Raw genomic sequence first — 17,742 nt, forward strand, 5'->3', positions numbered from 1 at the left:
GTTCCCCTGCATCGGCAGGCGGACGCGCAACCACTGCGCCACCAGGGAAGCCCATGTTGGTTTTTTTTTTTTTTTTTTTCATTTTAAAGTGCTGATTAGCCTATTTATTCTTTGTTTCTAACTTTTCTTGCCTGTTCATACAAATTATTAAATTGTTCAGTACTGCTTCAAAGAGATATGAGAAAATTGCCGGTGTCAGAGTCGTTGTTGAATGAGAATCAAGCAAAGTGCTAGACATTCTTAAAATCATTTTTGCTAAGCCTCAAAAAAAAAATCTAAGGTAAATGTTATAATCTCCATTTTACTGATAAAGGAACTGAGGCTCCCAGTGGTTAAATAACTTACTAAAGAAGATAACACTAGTATTATTGTAAGTGGCCAAGATGGGTTTTGAATATAGGTCTATTTACAAAGCCTTTATTTTATTGAACACTGAGCCCCTATTGTTTTTAGCTTTTTAAAACTTTGGTGTGTTCAATAAAACCTAAATATCTGCTGTTGCTTGCACAGTTAGCATAGTAGAAGATATTTGAAAAAGCAGATTACCTAAACAAGTCTCACGTTATCTATTTTGAACATATTTTGTGTTCTGAATGATATGAATGATTTCACCGAAACTATCAATTTCCAGTATAATTTTTTGTCGTGTTCTGAATGATAGAAGATTCTGACGAGTTTAGTTGCCTCTAAACCTTAGTCTCATCCCCTTAGATCCTTCTGCACACGCTATTATGGTTGAATAAATATCTACTCTTCCATTGTTGAAAAATTTCTCTGACATCATCAAATCCCCATTCTTCCTAGCTCTCCCGCAAGTCCTTTCTTTTTCCAAAGAAGAGGTGATTGTTAAGAGACCCCAAACTTTTCATATTCTTGACTTGGCTTCAGAACCTGTAATTTGAAAGTCAAAGTTGATTGGTCTTCTTTATTCTTGGCTACCATGTTATCTCCCCTGAAAAGGGAATACATAAAGTGCTCTTAGAATGAAAGGCAAAGAGCGTGAAGAAAAAGAGGGAAAGAAGGTTCACCTCATATTTTGAAGTAATGTCAGAACTATGGTGATTGATAGTAACAGATTCACTATTTATTGAATATGTATTAAATGACAAGGGCTGTGTTGACTATTTTATTGATAGAGAGTTATACAACCAGGAAGACAGAGTTCAAACCCAGGTCTAAATGACTCCAAATCCCCCAAATTTCCATCACTGTATCAGACTAGGAGATGGACTATTTGGCATCTAGACACATTTAGTCAGTTCCTTTCAAGTCATTGCAATAGGCGTTACCTGACTGTATCTGACTGTATCAGTTCTATATCAAAAGGATTCTGTTTTTCCAAGATGGAACATATTGATGCTTTGCTCTCTTAGTTTGTTCACATCACTCCTTGCTCCCCTCTACACAGCCTTACATTTTATTGTTTCCCCTAGACTCAGGCCTTAGCACTTCTCTTCTAATTCTGCAGCACCTCCTTTTTGGATCACATGTACAACCCTGTCTACACTGGCATTTGTGTACAGATGACTTCTAAATCTAAATGTCCTTCTCCCAGTTCTCTTGTTTTATTATCATTGTTTTCTCTGCTAACCTGTTGGTTTTCTCCACTATGATAGGTCCCAACCCCAGCTTTTGAGTCACGCACCCCCCACCACTCATTTCTTATCATCCTCCATTTTACGTCTCAGTTCTTTGTATCATCCTCTACTTCATTTGCTTCACTTCCTCCTCATCTGCCATTTCCAATTAGTTATCATGGTCAGTTAATTGTACCTCTTGAAAATAGACTATTCCCCCAGTCTTCATTGCAAATGCCTTGTGCAAACCTCCTACACCACCTTCTTAGCCTTTTTCTGTTCCCCTCCATTTGATCCTCCACACTCGGCCAGACTTCTCTTTCTAAGTACAAATTTACTGTGACTCTGAAAATCTGCTAACCTGTTGGTTTTCTCCACTATGATAGGTCCCAACCCCAGCTTTTGAGTCACGCACCCCCCACCACTCATTTCTTATCATCCTCCATTTTACGTCTCAGTTCTTTGTATCATCCTCTACTTCATTTGCTTCACTTCCTCCTCATCTGCCATTTCCAATTAGTTATCATGGTCAGTTAATTGTACCTCTTGAAAATAGACTATTCCCCCAGTCTTCATTGCAAATGCCTTGTGCAAACCTCCTACACCACCTTCTTAGCCTTTTTCTGTTCCCCTCCATTTGATCCTCCACACTCGGCCAGACTTCTCTTTCTAAGTACAAATTTACTGTGACTCTGAAAAAAAAAAAAAAAAAAAGAGCATGCCTCTATGTTGCCTGCTAGAGCAGAAAGTTTTCTTAGCTAGGAAAGCAACTGCTGTAACAGGGTGACCCAACTTACATTTATAGCCTGGCCACCCCCATGGAATCTGATCATGCATAGTTCCAGTTAAAACGAGTTGCTGGTCTTTGGACAAGCACAGCTATTGAGAATGGACCAAGACAGTGCAGTTACACATAATTCTCAGGTCCCTTTGAGTAAATGATGTAACCATAATGGTTAGGGGTAGGAGAAGGTAACTTACTCCTCTACCATCTTGATTCCACAAAATAGTGAAAGAAAATTTGGACAAATTCTGCTGCATATACATTTGTTAATAAACAATCATTTAACCTATCCTATAAACTTGAAGAAGTCCCAACTCTGTGTCATGTGAGTGTGTGTGTGTGTGTGTGTGTGTGTGTGTCTGTGTGTGAGTTCCCAAAAAACCTTGCAAAAAACCTTGCCCTTGAGGCAAATGTGACAATGCCAGTGGCAAGATTAGGCTAACCATCTAAAGATACCTAAGAATATTGTTCATTAACTGGGTAGTGATACAGAAAAATGTCATGCTATTAAATGAAAAGCAGAAAACAAAAAGATTTGTATACTATGATCATCAGCTTTGCACATACCTATGTCTCCATGTAGATAAGAACTGAAAGGTAATATTTAAACATGAAAACAGCATTGTAGGGTGTTATGATTTGAGATGTTTATACTTATATTTTCAAAATTTTCTCTAATATTTACCATCTTTTCTATTACATGTAACTTTTTACATTCTTTCTGAAATAAATTTGAATTTATGAAAAAAAATATTCTTCATCAGGACACAGGACCATTTGGAATCAAGCCTGGAACAGTTTCCCTAAGGAGGCAGGCCACTGACCCCACTAGATACTTGAGGGGTCGGATGTGTCTCTAAATGATGTTATGTTATCCATATGTCTTTTTGTAATTGAAGAATAGTTGATTTACAATGTTGTGTTAGTTTCAGGTATACAGCAAAATGATTCCGTTATAAATAAATAAATAAATAAAATTCTTTTTCAGATTCTTTTCCCTTATAGGTTATTACAAAATATTGAACATAGTTCCCTGTGCTATATAGTAAATCCGTGTTGTTTATTTATTTTATACATAGTAGTGTGTATATGTAAATCCCAAACTCCTAATTTATTCCTCCCCCTCTTTACTCTTTGGTAACCATAAGTTTGTTTTCTGTGTCTGTGGCTCTATTTCTGTTTTGTAATTAAGTTCATTTGTATCATTTTTTGTAGATTCCACATATAAGCGGTATCATATGATATTTGTCTTTTTCTATCTTACTTCATTTAGTATGCTAATCTCTAGGTCCTTCCATGTTGCTGCAAATGGCATTATTTCGTTCTTTTTATGGCTGAGTAATATTCCACTGTGTGTGTGTGTGTGTGTGTGTGTGTGTGTGTGTATGCCACATCTTCCTTTTCCATTTATCTGTCATTGGACATTTAGGTTGCTTCCATGTCTTGGCTATTGTAAATAGTGCTGCAATGAACATTGGGGTGCATGTATCTTTTTGAATTCGAGTTTTATCTGGTTATATGCCCAGGAGTGGGATTGCTGGATTATATGGCAACTCTATTTTTAGTTTTTTAAAGAACCTCCATAGTGTTCTCTATATAGCTGTACTACATTCCCACCAACAGTGTAGGAGGGTTCCTTTTTCTCCACACCCTCTCTAGCATTTATTATTTGTAGAGTATGTAATGATGGCCATTCTCACAGATGGGAGGTGCTACCTCGTAGTTTTGGTTTGCATTTCTCTAATAATTAGTGATGTTGAGCACTTTTTCATGTGCCTTTTGGCCATCTGCATGTCTTCTTTGAAGAAATGTCTATTTACATCTTCTGCCCATTTTTTGATTGGGTTGTTTTTTTGGTAATGGGCTCTATGAGCTGTTTGTATATTTTGGAAATTAATTCCTTGTCGGCTACATCATTTGCAAATATTTTCTCCCATTCTGTAGGTTGTCTTTTCGTTTTATTTGTTATTTCCTTTGCATACGTCTTGAGTAGCACTGATTTCAACATGGAGGGTCCATTTCCAAGATCTACTATACTTAGTAAAAAGCCACTAATTTTAGCAATGAAACTTTATTTCTAACATCCATTGTGCTAATTAATGAAGCATCTACTTTTGATCAGAAATAAAGATAGTTGAAGTGTTTGTAGTGGCTCTAGAGTGTTGCCTTATTCTAATTAAATGCTAGCTGACCATCCTCATAAAGGCAACCTACTGTCTCTAGAGCTGAACATACACTAACATAATATCCCACCATCTTTGCTGGAATAATTACCAAAAAAAAATACAGTTATCACAACAACCAGAATCATTTGCCCCTCCATGCCTCTGACTGGGGTTTCCCTTCCACTTTTGTTTAGATGCTTGTATAAAGGTAGTCCTTTCTTCCTTCCTTCCTTCCTGTCTTCCTTCCTTCCTTCCTTCTTTCCTGTCTCTTCTCCCTCCCTTCTCTTTCTGTCTCTCATATACAATTCATATTTCCCCCTAACTTACAAAGATTCCCCTCATAATCCCAAGGTCTAGTTATTTTCTCCTTCATCTTTACTAAAATGGTACTTCAGGCACATCATTTTTGCAGCCCTTTTCACTTTGAGTAATGAGCACTTACTAGTGAATGCTTACAACTTGTAGAGCATTATGAATTCAAGATTCCTTATCATGTTTATTTATTTATGGGAGCAGAACGCTCAGAGACAAAGTCATGAAGAAAAGAATTATTCCAAAATTTTGCAAGGATGTCTAGACTTTAGAATTGGCTCTACAAATAAAAAATATAACAAATATTTAAAGAAAAAACAAGGTTATAATGTTATGGGTAGTCTATTAATAAAAGAAAACAGCAAACAGTAGCTCTCTTACATTGATGATTATATTGGTAGATATCCGTAAGGTACTGCATAAATTTTCATTAGGGAGTAACTTATGGGAACAGGCTTAAGACTCCATTTTGTGGGGAAGATCTAGTGCTAGGCACGGTGAATCTACTTTATGTTTGTTTGTCTCAGAGTGCAAACTGTTTTGGTTTTGTTTTTATCCCCCATGTATGGGGTTTGAGGGATGTGCTTATTCATATGGCAGGGCAAGCTTATAAGAACACTATAATCACTAGTTTATTTAAAAGATGAAGAAAGAGATCTCTCCTAGTTCTACTTTGGGAGCTATTACAGGTATTGGACAAAATGAGTTAGAGCAATCTTTTGTAATCTTCACCCGCTGACCCTGGAAAATGTGAAGAACTGTTCCATTTCAAGCATATGAAATAAATTGGTATCTATGCAATCTTAGGTCATAGAATTTATTTTCCTTTCTTCTTCAATTGTAAGGTTACTGTTAATAGTTTCAGGAATTACTGTCCTCATGTCTATCAGTCAAACACAGTGCTTCTGTAAAATCATTTAGAAACGCTATCTGGTTTTTCGTTTGTTTTAGGGTATTTTTTGGTGGTGGTGATTAGATAATTTGCCTACACGTGAACTATCTCGAATGTGTTTTTGAGTTCCAGAAGGAAAAACCTATAGTTGATTTTGGTGTACAACTTGCACCAAATTGTAAGCTGTTATGTAGTAGGAATCAAGCCTTCTTACCCCAAATCTCGTGCTCCCTATAGCACTCTGCTAACTCTTACCCTCTTAATTAAGACTTCTACCATCTATGCTGCCCGCTTTCCTGTTAAGGATGCAAGGGAAGGAAGCTAATATCTACTGAATGCCTGCTTTGGGCCAAGAATTTTACTATATGGTGGGGACTCACTGAATCCTAGACATATTCTTTAGGGAGCTGCTGTTTTATAGATCAGGAAACGAAGTCTCAAATGAGCAAAATAAAAATTAATGGCAGTCAGGATTTGAGCTCAGCGGCTTTTTTTTTTCTTCACTATATCACACCATACATATTTTAATTAGTGACACATTTCAGTATTTGAGGTCCTATGGATTCAAATAGTCCAGAAAAGTACCCAGTAGTAAAACATGTAAACTAGAACAATATCGTTAAATTTTCAAAGTGTAAAACTCAATCAGCTTTATTTTAGAGTATAATTGTCAGATGGTGCCGTGGCTGAATTGACATGAAAAGTGGAATTTATTAAAACAATGACATTCAGTAATCACAAAATCAAAATATTAATATATGCTTAATGCTTTTTTATTCAAAAATCTATCACCTATTTCTGCAGAGTTTTTAACTGAAAAATTATTAGTTGGAAATATAAAAAAACATATGAAGGCAAATCTGAAATACAAGAAAGAAATGACTTAATTTTTTAAAAACTCTTATTTATTCAAATTATGTCAATGCTAGTTTTTAATGATCACATAATTCTGTGCTAATATACTACATGCAAACATAGAAAATCACCTTTTAAAATGAAATACACAGTTCATCATTGGGCCCTACCCGTGTCTCCTTTTGGTAATCCATTTGCTGAATAATGGCCTCTGTCACTAGTCAATTTCACATATGTGACTTATCAATATTTGAAAGTAAATTTAAAAAAAGAAGTGGCCACCTGCCAGTAACATCTGACAACTATTCAATAGGCGTTTAAAGGTTAAAAACTCCCAAAGACGTGAATGTCAATCCCAAGCCTTTTATATTGTCAGTAAATCTCTTTCCTATAGCCACCACCTTCATCTTGATAAGGGAGTCTTCAGTCTACATTTTCTTAAAAGCTCTATTGTTCTAAAAATTCCATGGATCCTTTGGCTTCTCAATCCTTTTAAAGAGAATTGACTAATATCCTCTCATATGTCAAAGAGGAAAATATTTATTTATCATTTTTCCAACCACCTTTTTTTTTTATTCCTGATACACCGTTCTATATTTTCCTTCTCTCTTCAAGATTTCTTAATAATATTTTTAATTCATATTTTTATTTCTTAACTCTCCAGAGTCCAAACGTTTTCCCTCTCAAATATATCTTTTTATAAAACATAGTAGTTCATTCGGTAAATTGAAGGAGAAAATTCTACTAGACTAATTGTTTGACTTTAAGTAACAAAGCAACTAATTAATTGGTTAGGTTTGGTGTTTTTGGTTTGTTTGTTTTTCTTTCTCCCCCCAGCTTTATTCAGATATAAATGACATATAACATTGTGTAAGTTTAAGGTATACACTGTGACGATTTGATACACATATATATTGTGAAATGATTGCCACAATAATGTTACTTAACATATCCATCACCTCCCATAACTATTTCTTTTTGTAGTGAGAACATTTAAGATCTATTCTCTGCAACTCTCAAGTATATAATACAGTATTGTTAACCATATTCACCAAGCTGTGTATGTATCCCTAGAAATTATTTTTATTATAGCAGGAAGTTTATTTACTTTGACCAACATCTCCCCCTTTCCCCTGCCCCCAGCCCTTGACAACCACCATTCTACTCTCTGTTTCTATGAATTCAGCTTTTTCAACTCCACATTGTGAGATCATGCAGTATTTGTCTTTCTCTGTCTGACTTGTTTCACTTAAGCATAATGACCTCAAGGTCCATCTAAATAAAATAGAAGGTTTCCTTCCTTTTTATGGCTGAATAATATTCTACTAAATAATATTCTACTGTGTGTGTATATATGTGTGTATGTATATATATACGTATACACATACACACACATATATACACACTTTCTTTATCCATTCATCTGTTGATGGACACTTAGGTGGTTTCCATGTCTTGGCTATTGTGAATAATTCTGCAGTGAACACGGGTACAGATATCTCTTTGAGAGAGTGGTTTCGTTTCCTTTGGATATATACCCAGAAGTGGGATTGCTGGATCATATGGTACTTCTATTTTTAATTTTATGAGGAATCTCCATGCTGTTTTACATAGTGGCTGCACCAACTTACATCCCCACCAACAGGACAGAAGGGTTCCCTTTTCTCTACATCCTTGCCAGCAGTTGTTACCTTGTCTTTTTGATAATAGCCATCCTAAGAAGTGAGATGAGGTCTCATTGTGGTTTTGATTTGCATTTCTTGATGATTAGTGATGTTGAACATCTTTTTATACACCTTTTGGCCATTGTATGTCCTACATGTCTTTTTGCTATTGAGTTGTATGAGTTCCTTATATATTTTAGATATTAACCCTCCCCTTATCTAATATATGGTGTGCAAATATTTTCTCCCATTCTGTAACTTGCCTTTTTATTGATTGATTGTTTCTTTTGCTGTGCAGAAGCTTTTTAGTTTGATATAGTCACACTTGTTTAGTTTTGCTTTTGTTGCTTGTGCTTTTTGTGTCATAGTCAAAGAATTGTTGCCAAAACTAATGTTAAGGAGTTTTTCCTTATGTTTTCTCCTAGGAGTTTTATGGTTTCAAGTATTACATTTAAGTCTTTAATCCGTTTCAGATTAAAATTTTTGAGTGGTGTAAAATAGGAGCCCAATTTTATTCTTTTGCAGGTGGATAGACAGTTTTCCCAACACCATTTATTAAAAAGATTATCCTCTCCACATTGAGTATTCTTGGCCCCCTTGTCAAATATCAACTGACCACATATATGTGGGTCTATTTCTGGGCTCTTGATTTTGTTCCGTTGGTCTGCTTTTTATGTCAGCACCATACTGTTTTGATTGCTATAGCTTTGTAGTATAGTCTGCAATCAGGAAGTGTGATGCCTCCAGCTGGGCTCTTCTCTCTCAATATTGCTTTGGCTATTCAGGGTCTTTTTTGATTCCATATGAATTTTAGAATTTTTTTAATATTTCTGTTAAAATTGCCATTGGAATTTTGATAGGGATTATATTGAATCTATGCATAGCTTTGGGTAGTATGGACATTTTAACAATATTAACTATTCTGATTAATGAACATAGGTTAGCTTTCCATTTGTTTCTTCTTCAGTTTCTTCATCAGTGTCATAGTTTTCAATGTACAGATCTTTCACCTCTTTGGCTAAATTTATTCTTCAGTATTTTATAATTTTTGATGATATTCTAAATGGAATTGATTTGCATATGTTGATCCATCCTTGCATCCCAGGAATAAATCCCGCTTTCTTTTTTGCCCATGCCACACAGCATGTGGAATCATAGTTCCCCAGCTAGGGATTGAACCCATGCCCCCTGCAGTGTAAGCATGGAGTCTTAACCACTGGACTGCCAGGGAAGTCCCATAAATCCCACTTGATCATGTTATATTATCTGTTTAATGTACAGTTGAATTTGGTTTGCTAGTATTTTGTTGAGATTTTTTTGTATCTATATTCATTAGGGATACTGGCTTATAGTTTTCCTGTAGTGTCCTTATATGGCTTTGGTATCAGGATAATGCTGACCTCATAAATTGAGTTTGAGAGTGTTCCCTCCTCTTCCATTTTTCCTTGGAAAAGTTTGAGGATTGCATTAATTCCTCTTTAAATATTTGGTAGAATTCACCAGTCAAAGTAGTTGCTGGCTTGAGGATTTCTGTCTGGTTCTTTTTTATGGTTTCTGTTTCTTTAATAAAATTCTCATTTTGTTCATGCATTGTTTTCTGATTTTGTTAAATTGTCTTTCTGTGTTATTTTGCATTTCACTGATTTCCTTTAAGATGATTATTTTTAATTCTTTGTTGGACAAGTTGTAGATCTCCATTTCTTAGGGCTTGGTTACTGGCGCTTTATTAGTTTCCTTTGGTGATATCATATTTGCCCGATTCTTTGTGATCCATGTATCCCTGCATTAGTGTCTCTGCATTTGAAGGCGCAAACATCTCTTCTAATCTTTACACACTGACTTTAGCAGGTAAAGTTTTTCTCCTGTCTGTTCCCCAGGCCAATGGGATTACCTCCAGAATCATAATCATTCTGGGCTGGAACTAGTTTTGAGTCTGTTACCGGGTCTGCAGTGAAGTTCATGGTTGGCAGGCTTGTGAGCAGGAGCTCAGGTTCACATGGATCCTGTCTGGTCTCTGGGTGGAGAGGAATGCCTCTAGTATCTTGTTCAGTAGTATAGCACTTGGACAAGTGTTCACTTCAGGATCCACAATCAGGTCTTCACTCGGTGGACCTATTGCCAGGTGTGTGGATGGGTATGTCTCCCACCAGGTTTCTGGGAGGGCTTCTATCTGGTCACTGGATGGGTCCTTGGGTGGGCAGGGCTGGCTCTGTACTGCGGCTGAGAGGATACATGCAAGGGATATCTTATTTGACCATCTTGCTGACTTCATTCCTATTTTTCTTTTTTTGTGGGAAATTACAGTCAGAATCTCTTGAAAATCATGGAAAGAGTAAACCAATGACTATATTAGAGCTTATGAATATTATTACAGAGGGTGTGTACATCAACTGCTTTCCATCTCTGTAGTCAATAGAATTATAGATGAAGGTTTAAGTTACAGAAAATAAAATTTAGAGAATAAAGTTCAGAATAAGAAATATATCGTTGTACTATCTTGTTATGACTAACTGGTTTTCAGCTGTTTATAAACTTAAGTTGAACTTAAAAGATCACAGTCCTACCTTTAAAAATCTTAGCATAGTTTTGTTTTTTCCATGATTATAAAAAATCTCAATTTTTCAGTTTCTTATACACATTAAGATTAGTCAATATATGTTCTTACAGATATAAAAAAAAATCTAAGAGATATTTCCCAAGATTCAGATTCAGCTGGTAACTGGGAAAAAAGAAACCTTAGAATCCATATGATTTTGAATCAGAAAACATTGCTGAATTTAGCATGATATCTGGCATGGTGTTTGCAGTCTGATAATTTTCAAGTCAGGAGTTTGCTTCTGTGGGTAAATAAATGCCTCGCCCAATACTGCACTGACATAGACTCTGGGGAAAGAGAGGAATTAGATATCAATCAAGTGTCCCATTGATTTGAGGGAGGAAGCTGCTGCAGATGCTTGCAAGGGGCCTTATTACCAGAATAACCTACATGTGAGCAACTCCTTTTTATCTGGGAGATATTAGCCTAAATGTTATAAATTCACTCAGATGACATAAAGAGATAGAAAACTGACTGAGACCACAGCACCTATTCCCGAGGTTCATTTAAGCTTAATACAGTAACTGAATATATTAGTCTAGGTAAGAATTTATCCCCTTTTTGATGAAAGTGGATTTTCAGCTATTTTATTTAGAGCACATGCCCTGTAAGTATCAAGACCTCTCATCATGGAGCTGAGGCTGCAGTGTGTAGGTTTTGTGGTACTTTGATCAATTACCTGGCAGCTGACTGCAGTTCTTTGATGCCTTTGAGACCTTTGGGTACCTATACCCTGTCCTAGAGCAGAGTTTCTCAAAGTATTGTCCCTGGACCAGCAGCAGTATCACCTGAGAGTTTGCTATAAATTCAAATTCTAAGGACCTATTCCAGATGCTCTGAATTGAAAACTCTGGAGGTGGGGCCTAATAGTCTGTATTTTATCAAGTCCTCCAAATTGTTGCCGTTCATGCTTCAGCATGAAAACCACTTTTTCAAAAAAGTTTACAAGGACTCTGAGGTCTTCAACTGAGTCACAGTGAGAAAATACAGTTCAAGATTATTCCAAAGGAACTTTGCTAAACTTTGACCCTGTAGCTCCTAGTAATTACTTGAGGAGTCCAGGCAGCTTGGAGTGTGTATCACCAAAGCCATCTCTCCTAGGAAATGGCCCAAATCTTGAGAAAATCTCCACACTAGCCATAAGGTATGTCATGTGATGCCCAAATGAGAGGCCATTCATTCATTTCATCAGCAGACATGTTTGAGCATCTACTAAGCCCTAGTCACATATCTGAGTCAAGGATCTTGTGGTCAAAGAAAGAAGATAAGATGTGAGCACAATAATATAATACATGGGAAAAGAGATCACCTTCAACTCAATGATATCAGACTCAGATTCAAAGGAAACAACTGCAGAGTTAGCTGCTGGTTTTTTGACAACGGATAGCCATAAATATTTTTCAAGCTACCATAAACATAAGCAGTGGTGGGGTTTGGAAAAATAAATTTTGTGATTCTATGTGGAATGGGCCAGAAGAATAAGGAAATGGAGAGGGAAGACCCACTAAAATATAATTATAACAGTTGAGAAGAGAGTAGGGCCTCACCTAGGATGGAAACAGAATCCAAAGGATTTTTACCAGTGAATGGCTGTGAGATTATTGGTAATGAAAAGAGATAAGTGGAACATGCCTCTGAAGTTTGGAGACTAAAAATGTGAGATTGTTATGTTACTAAAATTTAAGTGAAATAAAATGTGAAAACAAAGCTTGAGATGGGAAGCTTGTTTTGTTGTGAACATGTCAAATGTGAGGTACATGCTGAACATCCAAATTAAGGGGTCCAGGTTACAGGTTCATAAGAAGGAAGACAAGATTGGACATCTACATTAGAGAGACATCTACAACAGAAGTGGTTGTTGATGTCATAGGAGGAAAGGAGATTTTTAAGGGAAAACAGACTGCAAGACAAATGAAACAGGCCACAGAAAACATCTCGAGAAATGACAGTATTTATGGATTGGAAGAGAGATGTCCATTGAAGAGGCAGGGGAACCAGAAACAGTGTCATGTAAGCAGAAGTGATATCCAGCTGGAATTTACGAGTATTGGTGGACCATTGTTTACATCTCTTCTGAGTCATAAGTGCTCTGTTCTTTTTGTTGTTCATATTGATCTGGTTATCAAATATTTTTTAAGCCTACAGAAGGCAAAAAGCAAAGAATGAGAATCTAGTCATTACACATCTCAGGTCTGAGCAAACTTCAGCACTTTACAATACTTTGTAAAAATCTGGAAGAGGAAAGCCTCCCAGAAAGAAAGTAGTATATGCATGAAATCATTCTACAATCTGCAGTCTGGCTTAAAGAGTCCTGCCTTTGGCCCATGACCCCTGTACTACTCTTTGCAACACATTTATCCTCTGGAAATAGATTCTTGACTTGTCTACATCTTCTACTAGACTGGAAGCTACTGACCCATATTGCAAAGGGGAAGATTTTATCTCATAGATATGGCATGTGATTATCTAATAAATGGACATTTTAGTTAAATACTATAGCTTTATTATGTGCTATTTTCTATGATTTCTTACTCAACTAAAGTATTTACAGCAACAAAATGGTACCACTATAGACTGCTGGCATGTGTGCATAGGCATGGTATAACAAACATAATTATTTTTTGTGAAAATTGAATTTTATTTATACTATGTACAAGTAACTATATCCTGGTTGAAGAATAAAGAAAATACCAAATACCAAAATATGACATGATAGGGATGATTACATTTTTTTTTTCACCTGAAATGTGCTTTAAAAAAATCTTCCATAGCTAAAGGTTCTTTTCCCCAGGGATCCTATAGTAGAATCGCTAGCTTCTTACATGCCTGTGTTAACTTTAGGTGAAGTAAACAGTTTTCTGAGTTTTCCTTGACAAGTTATAGAAGTGAGCTTTAGTGTCTTTGAAGTCAAAAGGAGTGTCCCAAAGCCATCCAGAGCAAGTCATGGATGCCCCCGTATCTTTGATGTTTTATACCCCAAAGATTTTAAATTTTCTGTACCAAATGCCCAGTTCATTTTGTTCTGAAATTTAAGACTGTTTCAATTCAACTTGATCTAATAATCATGTAATACAATGACAATCATTAGGAAAGAAGCACAAAAGAGACCTACGCATATTGATATTGATAGGCTCAGCATACTGATAGTATTTAGAATTGAGGTGAATTATGAATCCTGATATCACACTCTGAAAAGGAAATTGGAGAATGAGACTATGCAGAAGATAAATGACTTCTTATTCTAAGAAACAACAAATGAGAATTTGGGGATGTTTACATTAAGATAAAAATAATGCACGATAGTAGTCATCAAATATTTGAAGAGTTCTCATGTAAATATGGGGAAGAATGATGAAAGAAATCAAATTTTAGAACTAAGTTTCATTCATTTATATTATAATTTTTGATTCTTATAGTCAAGCTGATTAACATGATGAAAAATAATTGGGCAATAATTTACATGTAAGATAAATGAAGATCAGGAAAACAATATGTTTTTCTATAATAATTCAGCATACTAAACTCAGTCCTAAAATCCGAGAACCAGCTCCCAAAGAAAAATTAATTATTCCAAATTTCATTTTATTTTTTCCCCAAAAGAAAATCAGCACAACACACACAACCTAAAAAACATTCCTCAAGCCAGTCAAGCCAGTTTCAGTGTTTTTTCTTTGATTAGGTGAATGTACATTTAGGTAGAATAAGAAGATACTATCCAACTATGTGGCTTTTATAGGCTGTCAAAATTCTCTATGATCTGTGCATCAAAAATGTTGAGCGTTAACCATTTCATTGCTCTTTTCATTACTTTTTCTCCTACTGTCTTAATAACAACAAAAATAGTGACTCCTTTATACCCCCAAATTCATTCCACGATACTTGGCATTATTGTATTCTTAATGAAAATTAATAAAGACTTCTTTCTTTGGCATCCCAGAAGTGGGACATTTGGAGATATTTTTGAAATGAGGTGAATGTTCTCATGTCCTACTGTTTTCTTTGTAGAGTAGTGACTTCAGCTTTACTCTGTAATGTTCTTGACAGATAATAAAGATTATGATGCATACTTATCATACACCAAAGTGGATCCTGACCAGTGGAATCAAGAGACTGGGGAAGAAGAACGCTTTGCTCTTGAAATCCTACCTGATATGCTTGAAAAGCATTATGGATATAAGTTGTTTATACCAGATAGAGATTTAATCCCAACTGGAAGTAAGTTAATGTTTTCATTTAAGAGTGTGCATATTCTTGTGTCCGTCTGTGTAGTCATCATTTTTAGACAGAATTTAAACTTTTAGTTCTTCTACATCTTTCAGTTTCTCAAGAAAGAAATGGCATTATGTGTTCAAATGAAAAATAAGTGTTGATACCCCGGAGGAAGCTACTTCTATTATTCTATAAAGCATCTCATGTTATAAGCCTTGACATTTAAAGAAACCAAATGAGAGATTTGTTCCTGGGAAAACATTTCTATCTTTGAGAGAAACAAAGCCCCATACTCTGTTCAAAGTGATCATTGGCTATTTTCACCTTCTCAAGGGTTTACCTAGCAAAAAGAACCAGCAATTCTCATTTAATGTGTGAAAGAGAATTTACCGGGGCTTTCTGGACCGAATGTTCAATTTACTTATTCTGATAAACCCTTTTCTCTGTTGTAGCATATATTGAAGATGTGGCAAGGTGTGTAGATCAAAGCAAGCGGCTGATTATTGTCATGACCCCAAATTACGTAGTCAGAAGGGGCTGGAGCATCTTTGAGCTGGAGACCAGACTTCGAAACATGCTTGTGACTGGAGAAATTAAAGTGATACTAATTGAATGCAGCGAGCTACGAGGAATTATGAACTACCAGGAGGTGGAGGCCCTCAAGCACACCATCAAGCTCCTGACCGTTATTAAATGGCATGGACCAAAATGCAACAAGTTGAACTCTAAGTTCTGGAAACGTTTACAATATGAAATGCCTTTTAAGAGGATAGAACCCATTACGCACGAGCAGGCTTTAGATGTTAGTGAGCAGGGGCCTTTCGGGGAGCTGCAGACTGTCTCAGCCATTTCCATGGCTGCGGCCACCTCCACAGCTCTAGCCACTGCCCATCCAGATCTCCGATCCACCTTTCACAACACTTACCATTCACAAATGCGTCAGAAACACTACTACCGAAGCTATGAATACGACGTACCTCCTACCGGCAGCCTGCCTCTTACCTCCATGGGAAATCAGCATACCTACTGTAACATCCCTATGACACTTGTCAACGGTCAGCGGCCACAGACAAAATCGAGCAGGGAGCAGAATCCAGACGAGGCCCACACAAACAGTGCCATCCTGCCGCTGTTGCCAAGGGAGACCAGTATATCCAGTGTGATATGGTGACAGAAAAGCAAGGGACACCCCGTCCCCGGGAGTCTGAGTGGCGTCTGCAGTCCAGTGCCTGGAACTAAATCCTCGACTGCTGCTGTTAAAAACATGCATTACAATCTCTAGAACACGAGGAAAAACAGGGTCTTGTACATATGTTTTTTGCGATTTCTTTGTAGCATCAGTGTCTTCCTGTTTTACCATGTCTCTTACCATTACATTTTTTGACTTTGTTTTATATGTCATTGGAATTTGTAAATTTACCTTTTTTTAAAGAAGAGACTTATGTATAGATAGAAAACCCTTTTTTGCTTCATTAGTTTAGTTTTAGAATGGGTTTTTATTTCCTTTCCTTGATTTTTGTTTTGCTTTTAACATTTCCTTGGGGTGCTTGGACAAATGTATCCGATGGGACAAGGAGCACCGGATCCTCTCTTGGGTTCTGCCTAGGACCAGCAGGGCCATGTGGGCCTTCAGAAAGCAGTGCAGCGAATGCCAGCATTGCCATTTGGGGAAAAAAAAAAAAAAGATGAGAAGAACACTTGTTCATAGGAGGGCCGCGCCAATCAGAGCCCTGAATATCTTCCTTGTCCCACCTCATTCCTCACCTCTACCCTTCTAATGGCGGCATGATGTGTAAACTCTGAGAAGGGGTTGGGGGGCGTCTAACTGTCTTAACATTTAATTCACTGCTCGTCAGAATACACTCCAGACCCAAAAGTGTGCTAGTCACTTGACAGTGACCACTACAGAGTGCTAAGAAGAGAAGATCAAGGGCAGGAAAATGGGGGAGAGTGTGCTGTTTCCGTTTTTTAACTGAGTTGATGTACCCTTATATAAATATAAATATATATATATGTGTGTGTATATATATACACACACACACACACACACACACACACACACACACACACACAACAAAAGAAACAAAAAAAAGCAAAAAGACAAAAAAAAAAAAACAAAAAAATCAAGCCCTATATTTGATCACTTCCTGGAAAGGCATGAATGTGTTTGTGGCTGTTTTTGTTTACTATTCTACTTCCTCTTTTCCCTCTATAATTTTCTACAAATGAGATTATGTGCAAATGCCAGGCAAGTTAACTCAAAAGGGTGAATCAACACAAGTCAAATGAAATTTACATTGAAGGCTTCCGAACCAAAGGGAAGGGCAGGATGTGTCATCAAATATGTTTTGTCACCTTGTATTATAGAAAATGTTATTTTCTAAAGAGTCAGTGCAAATCTGTGAAACTTATTATGGGGTCCCCTTGTATTTAAATGTTAATTCACTGTATTTAATTTTCAATGCTATATTCAGAATCAAGTGTTTGGTTTCAGTTTGTGAATATAAGCAACACTTATTAATATCAAAGTGTTTATATAAGCACTCAGGAGGTCAAACATATGAATACCAACAGAAATCAGTATTTTCAAAATAAACATTATTTACACAAAATAGTTTTTAAATTAGGTGAGAAGGTATTTAAAATAATTAATTTTACTGTATAAAGAATTAGTTTTACTTTACCTGT

The 17,742-nt window shown here is 36.3% G+C and overlaps 1 protein-coding gene across 1 annotated transcript in view; it reads left to right on the forward strand.

Moving 5' to 3' along the window:
• Positions 1 to 16,225, forward strand: part of IL1RAPL1 (interleukin 1 receptor accessory protein like 1) — a 686,991-nt gene extending 670,766 nt beyond the window's left edge. The window contains exons 11-12 of the mRNA XM_024115248.1: positions 14,890 to 15,060; positions 15,507 to 16,225. Of these exons, the coding sequence (XP_023971016.1) occupies positions 14,890 to 15,060; positions 15,507 to 16,225 (890 nt within the window). The remainder of the gene's footprint in view (positions 1 to 14,889; positions 15,061 to 15,506) is intronic.
• Positions 16,226 to 17,742: the final 1,517 nt, after the last annotated feature.

This window comes from Physeter macrocephalus, chromosome 21 (assembly GCF_002837175.3).
Source record: "Physeter macrocephalus isolate SW-GA chromosome 21, ASM283717v5, whole genome shotgun sequence".
NCBI classification, from domain to species: domain Eukaryota; kingdom Metazoa; phylum Chordata; class Mammalia; order Artiodactyla; family Physeteridae; genus Physeter; species Physeter macrocephalus.